Source organism: Melampsora larici-populina (assembly GCF_000204055.1).
Source record: "Melampsora larici-populina 98AG31 unplaced genomic scaffold MELLAscaffold_5, whole genome shotgun sequence".
Taxonomy (NCBI): domain Eukaryota; kingdom Fungi; phylum Basidiomycota; class Pucciniomycetes; order Pucciniales; family Melampsoraceae; genus Melampsora; species Melampsora laricis-populina.
Window position 1 is genome coordinate 74,785 of NW_006768769.1, and position 24,294 is coordinate 99,078.

The 24,294-nt window shown below is 38.9% G+C and overlaps 7 protein-coding genes across 7 annotated transcripts; 1 reads left to right on the forward strand and 6 right to left on the reverse strand.

Moving 5' to 3' along the window:
* Window positions 1-2,053: 2,053 nt before the first annotated feature.
* On the reverse strand, window positions 2,054-2,380 carry MELLADRAFT_102971 (uncharacterized protein; the record flags this gene model as incomplete). Its single annotated transcript, XM_007406255.1, has 1 exon — window positions 2,054-2,380. The coding sequence occupies one exon, from the start codon at window positions 2,378-2,380 to the stop codon at window positions 2,054-2,056; it is 327 nt and encodes a 108-aa protein (XP_007406317.1).
* Window positions 2,381-5,909: 3,529 nt separating this feature from the next.
* On the reverse strand, window positions 5,910-6,825 carry MELLADRAFT_102972 (uncharacterized protein; the record flags this gene model as incomplete). Its single annotated transcript, XM_007406254.1, has 3 exons — window positions 5,910-5,938; window positions 6,186-6,509; window positions 6,594-6,825. 3 exons carry the CDS (start codon window positions 6,823-6,825, stop codon window positions 5,910-5,912), a joined length of 585 nt encoding a protein of 194 aa, XP_007406316.1.
* A 1,535-nt stretch (window positions 6,826-8,360) lies between these two features.
* Window positions 8,361-9,695, forward strand: MELLADRAFT_102973 (uncharacterized protein; the record flags this gene model as incomplete). Its single annotated transcript, XM_007405826.1, has 3 exons — window positions 8,361-9,057; window positions 9,161-9,225; window positions 9,297-9,695. The coding sequence occupies 3 exons, from the start codon at window positions 8,361-8,363 to the stop codon at window positions 9,693-9,695; spliced, it is 1,161 nt and encodes a 386-aa protein (XP_007405888.1).
* A 6,189-nt stretch (window positions 9,696-15,884) lies between these two features.
* On the reverse strand, window positions 15,885-16,753 carry MELLADRAFT_70941 (uncharacterized protein; the record flags this gene model as incomplete). Its single annotated transcript, XM_007406253.1, has 3 exons — window positions 15,885-16,292; window positions 16,386-16,586; window positions 16,667-16,753. 3 exons carry the CDS (start codon window positions 16,721-16,723, stop codon window positions 16,254-16,256), a joined length of 297 nt encoding a protein of 98 aa, XP_007406315.1.
* A 351-nt stretch (window positions 16,754-17,104) lies between these two features.
* On the reverse strand, window positions 17,105-20,226 carry MELLADRAFT_93366 (uncharacterized protein; the record flags this gene model as incomplete). The annotated part of the gene is made up of 11 exons (XM_007406252.1): window positions 17,105-17,376; window positions 17,656-17,701; window positions 17,775-18,041; window positions 18,110-18,340; window positions 18,421-18,531; window positions 18,609-18,692; window positions 18,768-19,239; window positions 19,312-19,600; window positions 19,678-19,743; window positions 19,844-20,053; window positions 20,157-20,226. The coding sequence occupies 11 exons, from the start codon at window positions 20,224-20,226 to the stop codon at window positions 17,105-17,107; spliced, it is 2,118 nt and encodes a 705-aa protein (XP_007406314.1).
* A 372-nt stretch (window positions 20,227-20,598) lies between these two features.
* Window positions 20,599-22,965, reverse strand: MELLADRAFT_33766 (ATPase family protein; the record flags this gene model as incomplete). The annotated part of the gene is made up of 7 exons (XM_007406251.1): window positions 20,599-20,712; window positions 20,790-20,876; window positions 20,962-21,108; window positions 21,190-21,348; window positions 21,424-22,112; window positions 22,161-22,502; window positions 22,575-22,965. The coding sequence occupies 7 exons, from the start codon at window positions 22,963-22,965 to the stop codon at window positions 20,599-20,601; spliced, it is 1,929 nt and encodes a 642-aa protein (XP_007406313.1).
* Window positions 22,874-23,902, reverse strand: MELLADRAFT_55019 (uncharacterized protein; the record flags this gene model as incomplete). The annotated part of the gene is made up of 4 exons (XM_007406250.1): window positions 22,874-23,325; window positions 23,419-23,482; window positions 23,553-23,788; window positions 23,874-23,902. The coding sequence occupies 3 exons, from the start codon at window positions 23,781-23,783 to the stop codon at window positions 23,018-23,020; spliced, it is 603 nt and encodes a 200-aa protein (XP_007406312.1).
* Between the last annotated feature and the right edge of the window lie 392 nt (window positions 23,903-24,294).

Genomic DNA, 24,294 nt, shown 5'->3' on the forward strand with positions numbered 1-24,294 from the left:
CAGCTCTTAATGATCTTGATATCATCCTTTTCCTCCTCACTGGAGGACTCATCATCGCTGATTGGTAGGTATTCCAAGCTGATGTCACTGTCTACATCAGAATTGGAAGGTTTTTTTTTTTGGTGAGAGTCTTCATTATCGGAACTGCTATCAATGACAATGCAGTCTTTGGAAGGTGCTGTGTAACAGGTAGGACTCATTTGCGATTATGATCAGGAAAGTTGATTAGTGGTGATTTAGGGAAAGATAATAAGCTATGAAATGAAGGAGGGTGAATGGGACGAGTGGACCCAGGCAATATTCAGGGCAGAAGTCCCATCTCCTGTGGCGCTGTCAAGCTATAGAAAGCTTGACAGCGCAGAATCAATATCTGTCTAGATCTGTCAAGACCAGGCCAAGAGAGGCTGGGACTAGCCGGGACTCGACTTATGAAACAGAGGAGAACAGGCTAGAATAGGCGCACTCAAGGCTTTCAAGGGGGTTACCTAAAAATGGCAATCGGCAATCAATTGCTACGTTTTAGGTGAGATACCTAAAACTCATGACCCATGATTGCTACGTTTTTGGTCAGATAGCTTGCCACTAATTTTTCCAAATTTCTACCTTTTTGACAGATGACTTACTGTGAATTCAAAAGTCGAGTATGGGAGTAAATCAACTGTTTAGTGTGGGAAAAGCCAAGGAATCGGTCGGTGGAAGGAGATAAGGAGGAAGGAATCGGTCGGGTGAAAAAGGTAAGAATCGGTCGGAGTTGGGAAGCTGGAAGATATATAAGGGGCTCTTTTGAGGAGGGAATTGAGGGGTTCATCGTGGCATCGAGTAGAGGATCGAAGGAAGTCGATCGAAGTGTTTTTTTTGTGTTTTGATCGTTAGTGTAGTTGTGTTGTGTTCAACTCGATTATCCTATTCATAAAGGATAAAGAAGAAAGAGCAAGTTTTCTAGATTAGTTAGCTATTAGTTTAAAAGTCAAGTAAAAGGAAGAAAAGAAAGACTTACATTAAAGGATTGATTCGTTGTGTGTTAAGGAAGTTGTTGAAGTTGAAGTCGAGTGGAAGGAGGGTTGTGCTATTTTAATTTTAATTTTTTTATTTTGTGTTCTATCTACTCGAGTACAGGGCCAGATCAGGGCCGGGGAACAAGGACTGAACCTGGGTTCAATTCCAGGACAAGTTGTGTTTTTTTAAGTTGTTTTTTTTTAACTTTGTGTGTGTGGCTCAGTTGTGGGCGGGATAAATAGGGTTTATAAAGTGTGAATATCCTTGTACGGGGTAAATTAGGGTTACGGGAAACTTGTAAAGGCGGAAGTGTTAAGAATTGTCCTACGTAATTTTTTCGTAGAATTTCTTAGGTTGAAGGCAGCTTCGCAGCACCGTAGTTTCATCCGTTCTTCTAGGCGGTGATTCTTACCTTCTCCGGCTCAGCCTACCCTACACTGCGTAGGAGTTCTACAACGGTACAATTGTTTTGATAGCATTTGGATTACTCAATGGAGCTGTAGTAACGGAAGATAACACAATGTTTTCGACATTATTCTTTTGACTTAAAAGAGTGGAAGTAAAAGGAGTCGGTACAATTGTTGATATAGAATGGACATCATACAACTCTGGTTCTTTGTCTCTAGTGGGGATAGCTGGTCTTTGTAATGTAGCTTGATCGATTCCTTCACACAATACTCGCTGAGAGGATAAAAAAGGACTGGGAGTTGAGTCGAAATGTGTATTCATTGATTTGGACGTTTGTCTTGCTTCTCCTGAGATTGTTGGGACGACTGCTTGCCTTTTGGTTTGTTGGTCTTGTTGATCCCTTTGATGGCTCTGTAGTAAGCTCTGCTGAACGACAGCATCGACTGCATGTTGTCTGACTCCTGTTGGACATGATCGGGCTTCTTGTAAGGTTGCTGAGCTACTTTCTTTCCGGAGTTCCGGGACAGACCTGCTAGGGACATTGACTGCGTTTGATGTGACATTGGTTGAGGGTCGCTTGATGAGTTCTTGTTCAATCTTGCTAGGAAATTCGCTTCTTGGACGTATGGATTCCAACCTAGTGATCGCTTCAGACTTCCTCCTCGCCCAGGAGGAGTGTAACGAGTTGTGAGAGTTCTTCCACAAGGACAGATAGATCTCTATAGCCCTCGTGTTGTTCGGATTTGATTCGTAAGCTTTCTTCCAGTTGCAAAAGTTGCTGTTGTGGAGGGACATCATCAGTCTCTCGTCCTCTGCCGTCATGCTCGGTTGTTGCTGATCTAACGCTTGATCTTCTTGCATTAGATCTTGCTGGTGCTGCACCGACTGAACTGGCTCTTCTGGCTGTGTCGGAGTACAAAGGTCTGCCGACCCTGTCCTCGATTGCTCGAACTCGATCAGATTTTCTAGGAGGCATTGTGGTTTGCTTGTCAGTTTGCTTTGCGTGCAACAAAAGTATAGAAGCAAAAGACAAGTTACCAGGGCGATTGGTGGTACCAGTGCTCGCCAACCCAGTAATCGTTGTCTCGGTAGTCAAGGTGGTGGTCGTAGGAGGCGTAGACTGATTATTCAACGGAGTGGTTGATGGTGTCTTCAGCTGAATCCTTGGTAAGGTTGATAGGATTGGTTCTCGAACCTTTCCTAACACTTGGTTCAGGGGCTGGATGGGCTGTGCTCCCGGAGGTTGATTGCTTGGATCCGGTGGGTTCACTGCAAAGGGTGGTATGTATTTGTTAAATACACTAAGCGTCTTCAGGGTACTTTTTATGAAAAAGTTCTGTGCTTACTTTTGTTTCCTTTCAGCAATCTCTAGTTGGATGACTTTTTCAATAAGTTTCTCGATTTGTAGGGAGAGATCTAAGAGATCGTTTTTCAAGGTCGATAATTCCTGTGATTGAGAAATTTTTGAAAAGATTTCAAGGTTCTAATTGATTTATTCTTTGCAGTATCTGCAAAAATGGATGATTAGGTCTTAGGTTATGATATCCGAAATGAGTTCTGACTATGGTATAAGTGAGAACCCGTTCTTCTTTTTCTCCGAAATACGGTAGTTCTTTAAGGAGATCTAACGATGAATGCTCTGAAGTTGAAGACTGAATCGTGGAAAGATAGTGAATCACGAGAATGAAAAGGAATATTTTCTTTTGTTTATTTGATATTTTTTTCTCTAAAGGAAAACTTTTGAATAAAAAAAAGAAAGATGAAATTATATGCGAAAACTAAACGTTTTCTTTTTCTTTGATTGGTTCCGGGTTTCTTTTAGTAACACGCGGTGAGGCCCCCAATTGTCAGGGTGGCTATTAATCTAAGGTGAATAATTTAACCTTTACTCACTTTAGAAGCCTGACAAGTGATCTTGCTGTGTACGTAAGATCTTCGCTAACTTCTTTCTACAATAGAAGGAAGATAATATGCTGAATATTAGTATCTAAAATTAAGAACACTAAGAGACGGTTTCAAATTTACCACGGCTTACTGTAAGGATTTACAGGAGTGAAGAGGTCAACTTCTAAGCCGGGTAAATTTCGAGGAAGTGGCTTCCATGAATAGCCTGTGTTACTAGACACAGGGATCCTGTCAACTTTACGTTGCAGAACCAGTGGTACATGACCAAGATTGTACGCTCCTAAGAGTAGGAGTATGATAGGCTTTTATGGGGCTAGCCTAGATTGCTTTAGATTGAAAAGAAAGAGAAAAGAACTTTGAATAATAAGAAGTTGTTGACTTACTTATCGAATAGTACTTTTGGATTTTCTTGCTAATGGGAAAAGCTTATTAGGAATCATGTAGTAAAAAGCTATGCCTTCTTAATCTTTTAGGATCGAATAAAACTTGTTGTCTGAAGGTGAGGAGAGGTATTCTGATTGAGAAACCTCTCCTATTTATACTATTTTGTTGCTGCGGCTGACTCGTGGTTACTTCTTCTTACTGAAACTTTTAGGAGGCCTGCTCGTGGTTGTACCTGTTCTAGAAAGGTCTATTCGTAGTAAGGCTTCGTTGGTTGCTTTGGTGGAGTATACTCTTTTACGCATTCGGAGGACTCGTCCGTTTTGGGAAGGTGGTTTATGTATTTTAGTAGTCTTCCGTATCAGGATGTTGTTTTTAGAAATGTATTTCGAATTCGTTCTGTTTGGCTTATTTACAAATGAAGCAGTTAATTTTCTTCTTTGAAACTGGTGATAAGGGGTTATTGGTTTGTCTTTGAAACTAGACGGTAAGGTGTAAATGTTCCTACAGTTTTCCTCATGCTGTGTAAAATTGTAGGGCTGTTCTTTTTGTCTTTGAGACTAGACTTTCAAGGTGTAATTATTATTTTTTAGTTTTATAATTTTCTTATTGATATTTTTTAGTTGAAGTCCTTTTGGCTTTTGCTCTGCAAAAGCTCAAGGGCTGACAGAAAGGCCCTGTTTGGTATGGCTTTCAGCTTTTACATATACATTATCAATCAATAGATAATGCAACTGCAAAACCTATTATTTTCTGAATTTGTGTTTCAAAATTTGTCAACTGCAAGAAGTGGCTTTTCAAAGTTGAAATTGATCAATGGTGTTTGGTACTGGCCATTTGCCATCTTTCAAAATTCAAAATCATCATGATGTCCAATCTGTCCAATTCCGACAACTCACAATCAATCAATTCATTAATCAAGTACTTGTCGTCTATTGAATACTGAGCCCAAAGTCTAGGAATCAAAAATGAGGAAAAGGAGATGAGGAAAACAGTGGATCAGAGAAATCAATAGGGGAGCTGTGAGGTTGAAGTGGGAGTGGGACTTGAGGTAGAGAATAGTTTGTACTTTGCAAAATTCAAAAAAAAAGTTGGCTTGATCCTGCCAAGGGTCAAGTTTGAAGGCTTGCACTGGGTTTGAGATGTGTTATTGGATTCTGAAAGCTACTTGAGGGCAGCTTTCAAAATGCCACGTTTTTATTGAAACAATAGATTATTGGTGGTCTAATGCATTTTGTGAAAAGGGGCAAATGTGGTAACAAACATGATTTTTTGTAAATGTGAAAAATAGATTATTTTCAAAATATAATGCATTTTGCCCCGCTTTTGTAAGCCATACCAAACAGGGCCTTAGTCATTATGCTTCAAGCAATCTGATTTTAGCTGGGCACTCAGGTATACCAAAAAAAATGCACAACAACCCTTGCTTAAATCACAATATGCATACATGGGGCTTGCTTATATCAAGAGTTGACTGTCATCAAAGGTCTGCTCACACTTCATAGACCTGGTGTGTTAAGGTCACAGTGTGGGGTTATCGGCGGGGATCAAGGTCTGGTGTCAAATGTGCTATTCAGATTGGCGGATGAAGAAGAAAGAGAAAAGATAACAGTGGTGTGGACAACCTATACTAATCTTGTGTTTGTGACATCTACTGTCCAGCATTTCATCAACAGTTACATTTTTCATAAGGATCATAATATGGTGTAAGGAATTTTGCAACTACAAGTCTGTGATGTAGTCTTGTAGAGTCTTGTATGTTCTTTCATTACATGTCCCATATCACATGATAGACAATACACATTTTGACATTTAATCATATGTCATTGTTCCCAGTTTGAGGTGATATGACTGTGTTTACCCAGTTTGGATACCTTGCAATGGGATTCATGATTTGTTGGCAGTTTTATGTTGTATTGGAAGAGTCCTGGCTTTGGGGTCTTTGTTCTTGACCCAAGCTTTAATTAACCATATGTGGGTGAAGGTAAGAATGTGTTGCTTCTGGGTTTGTGGATAGATTCAAGGTTTGAGAGTTGGATGTCTACATCATCAATCCTCTTCTCTCAGATCACTTTTTTGTACTTTGAGCTTCCAGGACAGTTCAAATAAGAATGAATGCCAAGATTAATAAATTCAAAGCTTTGTGAAAAATGAAAAGTGCACAAGCTTGTAAAACATCGGTCAGCTACATGTAATTCTTTGTCATTGTTTCAATAAAATCAATCTGCACTACTGAAAAACTTCACATCTACATATATTTTCAACAATACAAAAGAAAAGCTTTCATAAAATTTTCAATTCAAGTAGTTCTATCTACCCTTGTCTTGTCTTTGCTTTGTTTTTCATTGACTTCAACCAACTCACAGCCCTTTGATAAAAATTAAGACTTTTGCTAATTTTAACTTTATCTATAACTTCTGCTTTAAAAATCAATTGCAATTACCCAATCAGATTTTGAAAATCTTCAACTTTGTAGTTACATTCAAATCACATACCAGGGAAATTCTTGTAACCTTCAGGTGTAAGTTTTAGAGTAGGTGTGTAAAATTCTTGACTGGAACCGGATGAAGTTCTAGAAAGAGTTGGAATGTCATCAAATTCTGAATTTCTACTAAATCCACTAAATCCGTTTTCAAGTGAGCTAATATAATCCTCTTGAGGTCTTCCAGATGTGAGTTTCTTCATCATTCCTAAACTTGGTATTTGATCATCCATTCCTGATGATATTCCTGGTGATATTCCTGTAACACCTTGAGGACGATACTCTGCTTGCGGCATATAGCCAGGCCAACCAGCTTGCAAAAGTTTCTTTCGACCCTCTGTTAAGTTATCAAAGAGATTTTTCAAAATCAATCACTTCCTATTACTTGAGAAGATCAGAAAGGATCACTGGAAAGACATACTTCCTATGGGATTTGCTGTTGGGTTTTGTTTAGCCGGCCTTAACCTTAATGGTCCTCCGAGTATACCTTTTGGTGTAGAAAGCTTTAATGGCTGAGCTGATATTGTCTGAATACCTTGTCCCATCTTAAAACTTCCGAACTTTTGAGGAGTTTGAAAAATGTTTTTTGCTAGACTAGCTTCAACTAACTTGAAGACGTCCAAAGATAAGATGACGAATAAATATACATACATATTCTGAATATTATGCACTTTAAGTTTGAGATTTACGAGATTGGAATCAGCTTTTGGAGTGCGTTCGATGATAAATAATTGCTGTTGGATATCCTTTCTATTTTGCGTTGCTTCATTCATAGTCTTTTAAGTGTAGATTCCCTTTAATATATCGTCGTATTGTCGCTCGGATTTAATGATTATGTACTCGACTGCTTGAACGACATCCATTTACCATCAAAAATGCGTGTACGTACCACACATGGCTTCGCACTGCACGTCTCACTTTGTCGAAATGATTTTCGAGAACGACAGTACAAGCCAGAAACAATTATTCCGAGGATTGTTTTAAGTCAAATACCACCCCGCTGACACGTATGCCAGACTTTTATGTAATCGAATATCCCCTTGACCTTGCACCATGAGCCAAACATGTGAAAAATTTATCCAGGCCAGGTTTCATCTCGCACTTCATGATGCATACTTGCACTCGGAAATTCATTCTAAGATCTTACTCCATAGGAGTCGATGAAGCCTAGTATGCTCGGTCGGGATTGCTAAATCCTTTAGCTAACTATTCATGCAGCTCTACTGAATTATCACATGGTATGAACAATAGTCATTGCCTTCTGTTTTAGGGGGAGAGCAAACAGCATCTGGGCAACAGAAGTCCTACTTGCTTCATGAGTCTTATCGAAACTTAAAATGATAGTACAGGTTGAACTCTTGCTCATTAAAAGCACTAAGAAAAGAAAAGCGCGAAACGCGCGTAAGTCTGGAACAAAGGTAATAGCCTAATCAGGGAATCACAATGGTTATGTCTTTTGAACAACGAGATTGAGAGGCACGAACAAAAGACAGTCACAGTGTACAGTGACAACGAAAGCGCTATCAAAAGATCAAAGAATCCAGTATATCACTCACGAACAAAACATATAGATGTACATTACAACTATGTAAAAGATTTAGTAAACAACGGTGAAGTGGATTTAAGATACATATCTACAACAAAGATGGTTGCAGACATTACAACTAAAGCATTAGATCGAGTCAAACACCACGGCTTCCAGAAGGCAATGGGTATGATGGAAGAAGAAAACCACACCGCAAACATTGCATGTGCTCAGTACGAATCGAGGGGGCGTGTTGGAGAAACGATTCGAGAAAGCACATGTAACGCTTTCGAGAATGAAGATGTGCTAATGGATATAGCACACCAAGAGGACTATCTGGGAATAGTTTCCACTAAGAGAAAGAGAGAAAGGACTTATGGTATAAGTCAACGGAGAAAAGTTCATAGTAAGACTAATGGAGGAATAGTCATGAACGTCCATGAGAAGAGGAATCGTGGTCATACTCACGAATACGTTCGCCTATAAATAAGGCCGTATTCGACAGCTGGTATATAGAATCGCTCCTTATCTTATTATCGCATATATAAAATATACACAGAAACCTTCATCGCTCTAATAACCATCAATAGTCCTGATCATTCTCAAACGCGAAGACAAAGCTTAGCAGTAGATCTTAACAACTTAGACATCTTGGCAAGGAAGATGGCTTCGTCCTCGATTAACTTGAAAGTCGTCGGTCAAAGGCTTATAAGATGGGTCGTTAGGCACTACCCAGTCATCATATCAACTCTAGTCATCGTCGCTTCTTTTCTGCTCGGTCTAAAATTTGGACCTCGACTTTTACATCATAAAACTTCCTCGCCGACGCCAACTTTGTCAACCCCATCTCCTGGAAGCATTCAAGGTCCAGCTCCTCGACCAGAGCATCTTGTTCCATACATCTACCGAGCAAGTTGGTCAAACGCAGAGGCCGATATTACTCCCATTGAATTCGATGTCCTTGAACCTCTCGATGCCAATGACGGCAAAGGAAGTGGTTGGACGGTTGTATTCATTCATGGTCTTGGCTCTCCCGATTCATCTCACGGACACCAATGGCGAGAAACACTCTTATCTACTCTTCGACGACCACTCGACTCTCAAAGCATCGGAAACTTGACGGGTCTTAGGTTCATACTCCCTAAAGCTCCCATCATTCCAATCACTGTCTATTCAGATCAACCAAATGGAGGAGCGCGACCTGGATGGTTCAACATTAATGACTGGAGGGACTTGAACTATCTTGAAGATGAGGATGGATTGAGACGAAGCTGTGTTCAGATCTCTACCATTATTGCTGAGCAAGTCATAGAATCAAAGATGCAGATGAACAAGACTATCATCGCAGGCTTCAGCCAAGGTATGTAGACTTTATGATTTCATCCCACCCTCTTTTTGACTCTTTATTTGTAAGTGGATAAATACTGATGTGGATGCTTTTCGAAAAATCAAAAATCGAATAGGTGCCGTTATGACCCTCCTTACTAGCTTGACACTGCCAGAGCCCCCCGCTGCAACATTGATGCTGGTATGTCCTTTTCTCTTGTTGAACGCAAATTTTAAATTTCATGTAGGTTCTGACTATTTCTCTTTTCAAAGTCGGGCTATCTACCTCTACCCTTTAGATTACCATTACTTCTTTCAACGGTTCCTGGGTTTTATCAATCGACTGCTTTCTACTGGATTCATGGAACCACAGATGAAGTATTAACTTACAACGCTGCGAAGTTGGGATTCAACTTATTACGAAGGATCTCTCAAGAAGCTTTTGGTCGAGCCAAATTCAAAACCCTCTCTGGATTAGCACATGGCTTTTCGGAGAATGAACAGATAGTAGTAACCAACTGGATTGAAGGGATTGTAGACCAAGATACCAGGGGTGAATTCGATGATTTAGTTGATAATCTGATTCAAGCTGAGAATGTAATAGATGATCCCCAGTACCCAGTTGAACATTTAATATCAACATCTTTCACCAAGTCTCCCTTAGATGATTGAGAAGTACTATTGAATACGAGAAGATCTAGATTTAGAAGTCAAAGGGAACTCAGGCTTTCAACATCTTCGCAGGCAATTGAAGGCAATGAAATCTGATCAGTCCCTTGTCAAGACTTCTAACACGCTGATCCGTGCTCGCGATATGATGCTGTGATGGACTGTAGGAACAGTATATGTTGCGCGAGATATATGTAGATATGCGAATAGTGAAGAACATAGAGATACTTTTTGCTGAGCTCCGGAATTTTTTGAAATTCAACCCGAACCCCCAAACCCCTAACCCCTAAGTGTAGTGAAATTGGATGATTATCCTGTCTTTCAATTGAATCCGAGGGACCGAGAGTCACCCCTAACCCTAACCTTTGTAACCATTATTCAGCAATCAGGAGCTTTGTGAATACGTGAGAATACCACACAAGATGGGACTCAATCCTACAACATATTTGCTGTGTTACCGCCTGTTGCCACAGCCTGTCTCAGAGTCACAGCATTTGCCACTCAAGGCCCAAAAAACTTAAAAAAAACCTGCTTCCTGCCTGCTTCCCTGCATCTTGATTCAAATTCCATTGCGTGGTTAAGTTTACTTACTCGATCGAAGTCCATAGGGACTAAGTAAAACACTGGCAAAAACTTCAACTCTTGGATATCATCAAGATTTTCATTCCTCATTGGATGAAGACCTTAAATCAATGAGCTCAAAATGGACAAGTCTTCATAAAAGCTCTGATAGGCATTTCTTCAATAAGAGCAGCTCTATCCATTCACTCAGAGCATCCACAGCCGTGCCGTAAATTAGTATCGTACGGAGGGTCGCACGGATTGTTTAGGGAAGTGTTTGAGGCATGATTTTTAACTGATGCACAGCCGTGGTTTGTACAGTATGCACAGTGTCATTTTACTAGTCACTGGCAGGCCAGTGAGTTCCATTCACCTCAATCCAATGTCAATCCAATGTCAGTTCAATATCAGTTTGACCTCCAATTATGTTTGAGTGGGGGATATGCATGGGCTGCATAATCACACAAACCTTCCAGACATTCTGACACCTTCATGTGTGGACATGCAACCAAACTTTATTCCAGTTCATTCTGGAAGGTTGTTTGTCTGCTACTCTGGGCCAAACATTGAGATTGGATTGATATTGAACTGACATGGATTTGAGATTGGATTGAGATTGGATTGAGCTGGACGTACTCACTGGCCTGCCAGTGAGTAGTAAAATGACAGTGTGATGGCTTGAAGCATATTTGGCAAGGTGAGTTATGGGTTATTGATCATCAAGGGGGATGATTTGCAGGGAGTGTCGGCAAGGAAGTGGGAGTTTTATGGGAAGAGCGAGGTACGGATGAATTTAGGGAGCAAGCCAAAATAGAACAAATTTCTTCTATTTTGGCTTGCACAGAGGAAATTCCCTTAGCTATGTGACAATTCAGGGCATTGGCTGTGGATGTTTTTGCCTTAAATTTCCGTACGAAACGGTTTACGCCACACGGCTGTGGATGCTCTCAGGCCTTGTTTTGGTCAGCCTACTCCAAGCAGTGTTGATTTGAGGGATGGGCTTGACTTCTGGGCTCTCAGAGTCATATCCCGTTGCAAAAAAATCTCTATGGCAAAGATCAAAAAGAAAATGCGCTCAAAAGATATTGAAAAAAATTCTCACCTGGTAATAAAAGAAACTGTCTGACAAGATCTCTTAGTGTATAAGGACAAATGTTTCATTCAACAAAGTAACAAACAGCCTCATCTACAATATGTTAACATGGGGAAAACCCACAAAACCTTGGTGACATTTTCCACCAAAGACTTTCTATCTGAAAAAATGAGGTGAAATATCATCAAGTCTGTATAGAATGAGTTTTTGTAGAATTTTGTAAATCATGATGATATGAAAACACATCTATAGTTTTCAGAAACTGCAACTACTCAAACAAAGAGTTGCAACATAATTAATTTAAGGTCAACAAACAACTATGATGAGGTATGACTTTTTTGAATTGTATGGTGTTTCCTTTGATGACTCATTTGACTTGTGTGGTTTTTGGGTCAAATTGCATTTGATGGTAAATTCTCATCATAGAAATTGGCCAAGTGACAGGATCTTCTGCAGAATGAAACCAGGTAATTCAAACTCATACTGCTTCATTGTTTTTTTAATTTGTGAAGTCCTCACTGGAGTGAGTTCAATAATAAGAAGCTTTGAGCAACACCGGACTGTTGTGCTGCAAAGCATTGCAGCCCATTGTGCCGTGTTGCAGTCGAGAAATAGGATTCTCAGATTTTAGCAATTGCAGTGCACCAGAAATCTCTGTTGCAGAAAATGCAGCGCAACACCAGATTTCTGGCTGCAAAAATGGCAACGGCGATTCACTGGTGCAGCAGAAATTTTTCATTGTTTGTTGTGTAGCGCTGCAGCGCACTACACTATTTGATTTCATTACATTCAGGTATTCTTGTAGCTCTAAATTCTAAATATGTAATTGATTAAGTCACCTATGTCAAGTGTTAATTAAATCACCAACTGCCCCAACTACTGCCTCCATTGAATTACCCCTAGGGACACCCTGCCTCATCCACATCCGACTACCTACAGATGTCTCAATTGTTTGTGGTACCAAACTGCCTCGGTCAGCACTTGCAACATCCGCAGCGGCTGAGAAAAGCCACTCTACTGCACTTGAAGTGCCAACAACACTGAGGTAATTTCACACTGTGGTGAAATATATAGGGGATCTATCAAGGAAATTAATCATTATTACTTTACCAAGTTATTAGAAAATTTCAGTGTAGCAGAAAATTCAAAATGGGGGTTTCAGATCAATTGAAGTTCTTATAGGCTTATGTGTAGTTATTGGCTCAAGATTATGTCATCACATTTCAAATAAACTCTTAAGATCATTATAGTTTACTTACAAATTATTACAAAAAGACAGAAAAAGAAAAGATAAGAAAAATTCGAAAATATAGGTATAAAGGTTGGAAAATGGTTTTTAGGGTATTAAGAATAGAGTTTTGGGTTTTATGAGGTTGGAATATGAAATAACAACATTATATGATACTGTAGCACTTTTAATCTTGAAGGTTGATAAGGGGAAACAGAAGTTATTAGCAGAAAGGTACTTTTTCAAGGATGGTAAACAAGGGTTATACGTGTAGTTTACATATGTAATGGTGGTAATAATGGAATTTAAGGTTGCCAAGAAAATTTTCTGGGATTTTTAAGGTTATAGAAGACGATGTCATATTACATGGGCAAGAAAAACAGAGTGGCAGCTGTGAAAAGTGGTAAAAATGGGTGAATTTTGTCAAAATGAAGGCTTTCAGCTAATTACATATGTCAAATGATGTCAGATTGTGATGCTAGATAGCTCATTCACCGCAGAAGAGTAGATTACATAATGTAAAAACCTTAAATCACTAGTAGCGGAGGTGTATGAACAACGTTATAAGGGAAATAAGAAATTGGTGTGAATCTTGAATTTACAGTCACAAGTCAACATGTAACACCAAAAACCTTAACTTCACAACTCAATATCTTACTCATCACTCATCAGAAGTAGGTCATATGGGTGTGATAAATGATTAGTATCACGAGGGCTACAAGATGCACTATAGTAATCTAAAATTGGACCCCATCAGAAAAAATTTGTAATCTCAAAAATTGGTTTGCAGCTAGTTTACAAGGAAAAGATCACCTGTATTCATCATAAGAAGTGCTGTACATTGAATCATTGCGTCATTAATCACTTTTGGCTGTGAAAACTACATCATACATTAGTAACAAGATCATTACATTGTGTCATCATATGGTTTTTAGGGTTCTTTAGGCAGATTTGGCTGGTTTTTGAGGCTGTTGACTATTGTACAGGTTGTTACATGTGGATATAAGTACTCCTTGATGATTTTGGGATTGTTGTTCCCCTTTCTGCATCTTATACCTTTGTTGTAGTGCTATAAATCATCATTTATTTACTATATTTGTACTAAGATCACTTGAATCTGTCCCTTCAAAGCAAGGAGAAATTTATTTACGTGTGTTAAAGACTATAAGTCTCTTTGCAAATAATACTTACAACAGTATTGCTACTAATAAACATAGTTTGTGGACTTTTTGTGCTTAAAATCTGGGAATAATAGTGGCTCTCAAACCTGCCCCGGTTTTAAAAAAACCCAGTTGACCCAGTTGTTTTTTGGCAGTAACTTTGTGTATCAAGTTGACATTTGTTGACAGCTCCCAGCCCAAAATTCAACTGGAGCAACCGGGTTTTTTGAAACTGGGTCAGGTTTGAGAGCCACTAATACTTATATTGAGATATTTCTCTGCTGCCTTTATCTATTTCTCTGGTATCACAAAGTGGTCAGCAAGTGCCCTTGTGCTGGTTTCTTTGAAGAAGGCAGTCTTTAGGCAACTTCTACTATATTACACATAGTAGATTATCCCTTCTTAGGTGTCGTAAAGCTCTTGTTGAGCTTCAAATACTACAACGCTAGGGAAGAAAGGACCGGGTATTTGTAACCATGTACCTGTATCCCAAAGTTTGATCAATGCATGATCTTCACATCAAAATACCCGTAAAGAAACTAAGAGACTGTACATACCTTCCACCAGAGTAGCACCTCTTTTGGATCTGCCATCTTCTTGGGATCAGCGTAGTCCACATTCTTGAGGTAGCTATTCATCTTGTCAACTATTTGTGACTGGATACCGGCTCCAAATGAAAATGCACCTGATGGTACTCCCTGATCCACATCAACACTGTCCGCTTCAGATGTAGAATTGTTATTCAATTGATCAACTTTCTTTGTTTCAATTTTGATTTTATTTGCTTCCAAGTGAGACCAAAGTAATTCTTGTGTGTTATTAGTGTGAGAGTGATCCTTACCAAAAGCACCTTCAAATATGGTATACAAATATTGTTCTGGAGATTTCCAGAAGGTTTTTGCCAGAACGCCAGAACCCTTCTGGTGTTCTGGAAAACTATATTTCTGTGAATAAGGTTCCACTTTGTGTCACAGTCATGTACTCAGGATTCTGGTATTCTGGACTGCTGGGGCGTTCAAACTTCCAGAACACCAGAATGCCAGATACCATTATAATTTTTCTTTCTGATGATCTGGGAAAAATCTTCTGGAAATTTCCAGAACAATATTTGTATACCATAAATCAAAAAGAAGGAAGCACTGGATCAAATAAATCTAATCCAACTCCAATTATTACTGAAGTTGAATTAAATTCGGTAATAATTGTAAATCATCTGTTAGGCCGGATTTCTATGAGGAGAACATTTGTCCCTTAAAGTTGTGTGTCATGTTTCTTGTGCTATGATGACTTGATCAAGTCAGATATACTGAACAAAAGCTAATGATCTCATAGGAGCTGTTACAGTTTACCACATTGCCAAATTGGTGTGGCAAATAGACAAAAATTTGGGATCTTTATAACTGAACTGTATCTTTTCTTTCTCTTTGTTCTCTACACTTATCTACATCCTTGTAGTGTATGATTAAATGATAAATGAAGAAAGAACAAATCAAGACAGACTGATAGACTTGAAATAAAAGTAGGACAAATTGCAACCAAAGAGTAGGAAAAACTCAATGTGAAACGCAGCATGGTCAAGATGATCAATTTCTAAAGGCTTCATTCAACTGGAGGGACTTCATCGTACTGTTATCGGTGCATAAGAGACTCAAATGCTCCTTTGTGATCTGATAGACTCTTTTGAACTTTGGTGAAGTTTACAGGTCGGCCTTTACCCATCAAAAATTGATGATCAAATGTGTCCTGATCCAATCTGGGAAGAAAACATATGATAACTGAACAGGGGGGTTTCTGATTTCTTGTTCAACTTGAAGTTTAAAGCCTGCCAAAAGAAATGTGATGGATCTTAACTGTGAGCCTATCCACTGATATCTTGATGAGCCCATCACAAATACAACTCACCAACTCTCAACTGCATTGTGAAGAAGCTGATTGATTTCTTCTCCAAACAAATTATACCAAGCTCAACCTGGACCTCACACTTTATTTTTAATCTCAGAAATAAGTGGACAACCCATCAAACAACAATTTGATCCTAAATCAAACCAAATATGATCAAATATCAAGGATCATTATCATATCACTCTAGGAGAATCTTGATGAATTATGCAGAGTTCCCCATTTAGAGCCCATTCACTTTGACCCCAATTCATGTTTATCAAGGCTATCATTAGAAGAGATCAAAATACAAGCCACAGTCAGAATGTCAGCACCAATCAAATGAATATCTCCCTATCAATCTGAGTTCACCAAAGATCCAAAATTGAGATTATACATCAAGTTTGCTGTTTCCTTCAAACTCAAAAACCCATACCCACTAGCCTTCCCCAAAAACACACACAAGAGGATGCCATATCCCTTTAAAAACATATAGTCAACTTGTTTTAAAAGAATTCTATCCTACTCAAATACCAAAAAGAAAGAATCCAATCAAATATATATATATTGATGATATCCAACTAACTCAATCTTACAACAACAAAAGATTCATCAAATCCTATCTATCTATCTTCATTACTTCAATTATACCATTGTCTTTTTAAATGTTTATTTTTAACCTATTTCCACATATACACAAAACCCCCCCAAAAAAAGAATAATCAATCAAAGACTTCATCAAAAAAAAACTCAAAAAAAAGAAGACAACTCACAATAGGTTTTAGCCCTAATACACCAATCAAAAGTCCAATGGTAGTTAGAATCAATTGAAGTTTATTAAATTCGATTCCTAATTGATCAAATCTTCTTGAAGGTGAAACTACAGAACTAAATAAATCTAATCCGATTCCAATCACCGTTGATGTAGATTCAAATTCAGTTGGAAAACTAAAGATCTTTTTCAATCCGATCGTCTATGAAGAACCCAAAGAAATCGTGATTGGTTTGAAGTCTTTCTCATGTAAAAGATCATTTAAATTCAAGCAAAACTTACTGATCGAGAACCAGTGATCACACTCTTTGGGTCCAAGTCGATAACAGGACTATACATTATCAATTGTTCTTCTATATCTTCTTTTGAAGGTTTACCCATTGGTCTTCGACAATCGAGTAACCTTCTTGACAAGCTCACAATCTGGTCTAATTCATTCACCACTAAAGAATGATAATCGTAAGTGAAGAGAAACTGTGTTAGCTCTTTCAAATAAGAGTTTCCTGATTTTTCCAATCAAGAAAAGTCAAATAAGTGATCTACTCAACCAAGTAAAGCTCTCGAGGTAACTCCAAGTCGACTTTTACTAAAATGAAGAGCCTTGATATCATATGGTACCATATATGTTCTTGAGCAACTCGTCAAATTCACACTCGACCTGGCATATCGAATTCAAGAATCTAGGAATCATACTTCCATTCAACTGGTGTAAAAGGAAGCTTACCCATCTACTCTAATATCAGCTTTTGAGCTCATATACCATTCAATCGAATACAATCGTGTCATCCCATCCATCGAGTCATCTTGGGCTGCAAGTACTAGCCAATTTTCTGTTAACGATCCTAAGATCGAAGATGTATCGACCCCACTTTCCATCTCAAACGACCATACCAATGAACCTGTGTGCTGATCGGATACTTCTATTGTCCTGGATCCACTTTCTTCATTAAGTTCAACAACCAGGTTCGGATTATGGTATTTGAACAAAGCCCCTCTGTCCCCAAGGAACCGAGCAGGTGAGCCGCCAAGGTCTGCAGTGCACAGTCGTAAGCAATACCAAGTCTTGTTAGCGATCGCTCTCAACTCAAAATGCAGTTCGTGTAAGGAAAATTCTAACCTTTGTCATGTACTGCCAAGACCCTCCTACCAACAGGTAGTTTCGGATTCTCTTGCGCTGTCAACACATCCTAAACCATAGTCATATCACATCAAAATCACACCGACAACAATAACTTATCCCTAACTCACTTCTCGTTTGTTTTCAAGTATACGACCTTCAAGCAAGTCAACGCGAGCCTTGACTGCCAATGATTCCTCCTAAACCGCATTATGTCAAAGCCCATCAATATATGCCAAATGAAGAAAAATCCGAGTTGTAAGAACAACTCACCCCATCACAAGACAAAGCAGTATCCAAAACAAATTTAGAACCCTCCAATTCATGATGAACAACTCCTAATTTCTTCCACTGAACACTTTCAGAACCAGATCCAAGTATAGTTTTTTTCCATAAAATCTTTCCAATTTGATCAGCTCCATCTTTAATTGCAAAAAGCCTTCCAGTTGAAGTACCAATAAACCAAACCCTTTCAGAATTTGTTTTTGAAACTGAATTAGATCTAACTATCTTCATATCCAAAAAGTCTGCCAAACTTTCCTATATGATCATCAACCTAATTGAGCTTTCTTATTTTTGTTTTCATACCAATTTAAATTTTAACATACCTTGACAGCTTGAAGAGCATATTGCAATAAATTTGAAGGAGTAACACCTAAAAGTGAAATATCTCCTTTAGAAGCTTGATAAGGTACAATAGCACCTACTTCACTTAAATCTTCATGTCTTTCCCATTTTAGTTCAGCTCCTTGCCATAATTGAATTGTACCTAATTCAGTGACCATTAATGATCTAGAATAAGGTACATAGTTTTTAGTTTCAAGTACTTCTACAACGATCTAAAAATGTTCAAAAATTTGAAAAAGATAAAGGTCAATCCAATGATGATCTTACAATACGAGTTTGGAAAGAGGCATACTTGTGATATTTTTCCATTTTCAACTTGATCATGGTTGAAAGTAAGTCCAGTCGTGATTCCATCAGGAGTAAATTCAGTAGGTGTCAATGCAACGATTTCAAAATTGCCTAGCTTTTGTTTCAAACCAATCAAGATTTCAGATTTCATCAAACAATTTCTGGATCTCTCTATGAAAAAAAAATTCTTACAGCAAGTGATTTAGCATAGAAGGTTCTTGAGACGTATGGTAGACCATCTCGATCAATGGCTCCTGCGAAGGCAGCATCTGAAACCTATATAACATCAACCAGCCCAAGAGCCGTTAATATATGCGCAATCATTAGGCTACTCATAATCATTAGACATACTTCATCAGCAAATTGCCAAGCAGATTTCAAAGAACCGTCTTCTGTCATACGTAATACAGTCGCATGTCCATTTCCAAACCTAGCCAAAAAGATACCGTGATGAGCTAAGCCAATATCTTGAAGTATGGGCGCATCATTCTGATCAGGTTCAGAATAGGAGGAAAGCTTTAAAGCTTTAGAAGAATCAGATTCCGATTGCTGAACGGGTCCAATTTGTACAGAAGAAAGTTTTCCATCAGGATTAACACAAACTATTGCGTGTAGTGAGGTAGACGGAATGTTAAGGAGAAGAGGTCCTTCAGGTGTTTTTCGACATTGAAATTTAGACTGAGTTCGAGTAGATTGAAGATGTCCTTCTAAACTTGATAAAGTACTGATATGGGTCTCGTAAGTACCATCAGGTAGATTCTTGAAACTCAAACTTTCAATTTGTGGGATTGATGAAGGATATACAAGCAAACGGGCCACTGAGCTGTTCATCGGAGGACAAAGATCAATCACTGACATACTCAAACGAGTCACCAATACAAGAACTCATACGTACCTGTTCGGTGAATCCGATGACCATGTCCATCGTACCTCTCCACTTTTACCCTTCAGTCTAAGAACTTTTTGACCCCAGCAAGCGACAATGAGATCAGGCTTTGAGGCTTCTGGAGAGTGTTGATCGGTACTGAAGATCAAGTCAACGAGGTTATGAGATGAATTATCTGAGGATCCCGTCTTTTCATCTCCAGCTTTTTGAATATGTCGCTCCCATAGAACTCGGCCTTGATTAAGTGTGAGTAACCTGATTGTTGTTGTAGCTTTGTCTCCTGATACCAGTCCAATCACTGTTCCAATCGAATTGCATCACCAGTTGATAAGTTTCGACTCTCATTCTTTTCTAAAGAGGCCTTTGTTGACTGACATTTGTGATCCAAGTTTACAGCATGTCGGAGAATAGGTTCTTTCGTAGGAAGTACTAATCTCCAAACTAGAACCAAATGCAGATCAAGTCAGTGGTACACTCCAGACTTGCTTTAAGAAGATGATCGAAAATTCGATCGGAACTTGAAATTGATCATGATATTTACTTATTGAACCATTACGAGGATTGAGAGCTGCTAAAAGATTATTTTGAGTTGTAGTAAGAATGATAGAAGGTAATGAACCCGATAATCGAACGGTTGGATTTGAATGTCTTAGAAAACTTAGAGAAGGAGAAGTTTGAGTTGATTTCAAAGTGGGTCGACCGATAAGAGGAAGATGCCAAGTTGGATCATTTTCAATGTTGAGATTAGAAGCTGAGCATGAAGTCGAATGATGATATAGAATCGAAATGCTGAGGAGCAGATTGATGAAGTTCATCTTGAAGTCGATCTGAGTCTGATCGAATCGAACATGAACTAAATTTCAATCGATCCAAACCCAAGCGAGCCACCAGGGAACACCCAATACACATCACACTCAATCTCATCGAGTCATCAACTTCTATCACTTCACTTCTTCATCACCATAACTTAAAATCACTCATACACTAAACATATACCCAGCGTACAAAAACAGTTGAGTAATCGAAAATTAAGATCAAGAGAAATCTGATTCTCGTAATTAAAGCAAACATTTATCTTATTTATCTCTCTATATCCAAGAAAAGTGTTTTTGAAAAAGTGTTTACTTTCATCAAAAAAGAATGGATAGACAAATGTAAATTACACCTGCAAGTTGAGATCTTTACTCATTGTAAATGTCATTAATCATATTCCAATCCAACAAATCCAAATCTATAATTAATCGAGTATATCATTAAACAAACTTTCATCTTGATTACCTGACATAGTACATATTTCTAAGCACTTCTGACCCCACTTCTATCCCTCCAATTTTCATACATTTTAATGGTTTCAGGTGTAATCCTTCGTCTAATTTGATTAGCAGCTTCCAACAAATCTTCTTCTGAAACCTACAAAAAGGACCCAAAAAATCAGATCTTTAGATAGGTAGGTTCTTGTTCAACATAATATGGATATTCCACTCAACTTGTGTAGCATTTAAATCTTTGTTCATAGTAATCATTGCAGCATCTTGACACATCGAAACGATTTCCGCTCCAGTACATCCATCAGTCTATAGAAGAAAAAAATAAAGATCATTATTAACCAATCCTACAAGGAATCAAGTTAATTTTAGATCGGGAAAGAGAATATCATACCATTTCAGCTAAACGATCAATATTCACTTCATTTGATATTGACATCTTTCCAAAGTTAATCTTCAAGATTTCTTTCCGAGATGCATAATCTGGTGGTCCAACATACAAGATCCTATCTATTCTACCTGGTCTCATTAAGGCTGAGTCCTGAACACCACCAAGTCATTAGAATCATCAGCAAGATAGTTATCACACATTCCAATTATGAATCATCTGATTCTCACTAACGATTACGTCTGGTCGATTGGTAGCAGCCAAGACCAAGACCCCGTTCAATTCCTCAATCCCATCCATTTCAGTCAAAAGACTGGTCAGAACACGATCTTGAGTACCTGATCCACCACTTTCTTCAGAGCTCCTTGAAGCTGCAATGGTATCAATTTCATCCTAAGAAACAAAAACCCTCAAAATCAATTAGTACATCCCAAACTATGATCAACTTCAAAAACAATCTTCACTCACCAAAAATACAACTGAAGGTGATGCAGCACGAGCTTTACGAAACAAATCTCGAATCGATTTCTCAGATTCTCCCACATATTTATGAAAGATTTCAGAACCTTTTAGCGAAATGAAATTCAAACCACTTTCACTAGCTAACGCTTTCGCAATCAATGTTTTACTACAACCAGGTGGCCCATAGAGTAAAACTCCTCTTGTAGGTCGGATTCCTAACGTCTTGAACGTTTCAGAGTATTTCATTGGCCATTCTACACTCTCTCTTAACTTTTGTTTGACTAGCTCCTGACCTCCTACATCTGACCATTTGACTTTAGGTGTCTCGATAAACACTTCACGCATAGCTGAAGGAAGGGTTGTCAAGAGAGCCTTTTCAACATCATTTGCTTCAAGCTTCATCTCTTTCAAAGCTGGTGTAGGTTGACATTGAATTGATCGTTTGATAGCGTCTAAGCCTGCTGTCCGGATAAGTGAAACTAAGTCTGCTCCTACATATCCATGCGTTCTATCGGCATAAAGTTTGATCTGATCTACTGAAAGTTGGTGTGGAACTCTTCTTAATAAGACTTGTAAGATTTTAAATCGAGCGGATGCGTCTGGTATTCCAATCTCTAATTCGCGATCAAATCGTCCTGGACGACGTAAGGCAGGATCGATAGCATTCGGCCGATTGGTGGTAGCAATAACCATCACTCGAGGAGGTAAACATGCATTGATCGGTACAGAAACAGTTTCCGAACTTGTCTCCGGATGAGACTGATTGTTAGCCACCTTATCTTCAATTCCATCCATACAAGTCAATAAGGCACCAACAAGCCTACGTTCCACTTCACCACCAGAATCTCGATTCGGAAAAAGACCATCGATCTCGTCGATGAGAATAAGACATGGACTCTTAGCTTTAGCTTCAGCAAACAAATCATAAATCTTCTGTTCCGATTCTCCGTGGTAAGCTGATCCGATACTAGAAGACGATAAAGTCAAAAAAGATGATCCGGTTGATTTAGCTACAATTGAAGCCAGTAGTGTTTTTCCAGTTCCAGGTGGACCATAAAGAAGTATACCACGAGGTGGTGCTAAACCTATCATATTTTTTTCATATCAGATTAGATGAAAATCATTAAATTCGATCTTAAAATAGCTTGGAATTTTACCAAAGTGGGAGTAAAGCTCTGGCCTAGTGAGTGGTAACTCAACTAGGTCACGTATTTGCTCTACTTGTGCATCTAAACCACCGACTGCATCATATCCAACTTCATCGTTGGTTTGTAAGTGAATTTGTTGGTCTCCGAGAGGGGGCTGCGAGGTTTTCGGTTCTGTAGGGGGTACTTTGTCGTTGGTTTGAAATAGCGGGTTGATTTTGATTTCCGTATTTCGAGTGATTACAAAGAGTTCCAGTGGTTGCTTGATGTTCGAGTTTGGAGTAGAACTAGTAGTCTGTTTTATATCTTCAACCCTCAAAACACGGCTACCTGCGTTATTGGGGATCGAAACATAGTGGTTGATCGCTATATACTTTCGATCAACTGAGCAGACATAGAACATAATTGAGCGTCACATCCTAGTTGACCTACGAGTTTTGTCATCCCATCTAATTTCAAAAGGCTCGATATTTGAACGGACCAAGTACCTCACGCATAAATCCTTGCCACATTCTCCCCACTTTGAGTTGTCCATCAGATCTTAAACTTGGTCTAAGCTGAACTACCGATCTATCCAAATGGGGTAGAGAACTAGAGTCCGGGTCTACTTCCGCGAGAGTTATGGAACTCGCCTCAGGCAGCTTGATGCCTTTTCCTGGACCTCGATGGTCCACAGGGAGGATGGGGGGTAGGGGTATCACGCTAACCAAGTCGCCTGGAGCCACCGAGGTTGTCATGAGATGATCCATCGATAAAACAATCACTGAAATGAGTACGCGTTCTCAGGATCAGCTCTTCAAATCATCCTGATCTCAATTTTGTCGCAAGGGATCCCTCGAAAATGGAATAGGCGTACTTTCTTTCTCGAGGTTTGCAGAGGGCCATGCTACACCGATAGCGAAAGCGAGTAATGATGAGTTCTGAGCATAGAATGAATTTTTGATAAATCATCTAAAAAGTAAGATGTAAGGTTTTTCCTAAGAAACTCACTGAAGAAACCGTTTCGTCTAATGTACTTAATTTTTGAATATCATCTGTTTTAAGTACTGCTTTGATCATCAAAAGATCGCCTGCACAGATTTTGAAAGCTTTTAGAACTTCAATCGATAAATAAACTCGTTTGGCAAATCGATAAGAAGATGAAGCTGAAAGACATCCGTCTACTTCATCATGACTTTTGACGACGAAGGTCTGTTTGGTGAGATTGTTAGGTGTGGCCATGATGTCTGTTGAGGATCAGATTATATATATCAGGTCAGTATGGCACTTGCATCAAGAATCAAGAGCCTGATTAGCTACGGTTTGACTCACCTTGAACTGGGTATATGCACAATTGTTCGTCAACACCCAATCTGATCAGTTTCAAAAAAATCAGACTGCTTCCTCCCCAAAAATGGGCACGCAGCCGCTCCATGCCCCGAGCCGAGCCCTGACCTGTTTGATCCAATGCCCTGCACTATACGCGCGTGCGGCGCTGGAAACCCAAGGTCATCAAGTCGACTCTTGACTCTTGACCAATCCTTGATGAGCTTGAAGACACTTTTGATGTGTATAGAAACTGTGCTGATGCAAATAATTTATGATAAACATTTCAAAGCATATATTGAACACAAAGCTTCTCAGTCACATCCTAAGAACGTTCCAACTTCCAGCACAGGATCCAGCTCAAGACCCGTTTTTGATCAGCATGAATTACCCTTGACATCTGAATCAACTGTCAGAAAGTCTTTCA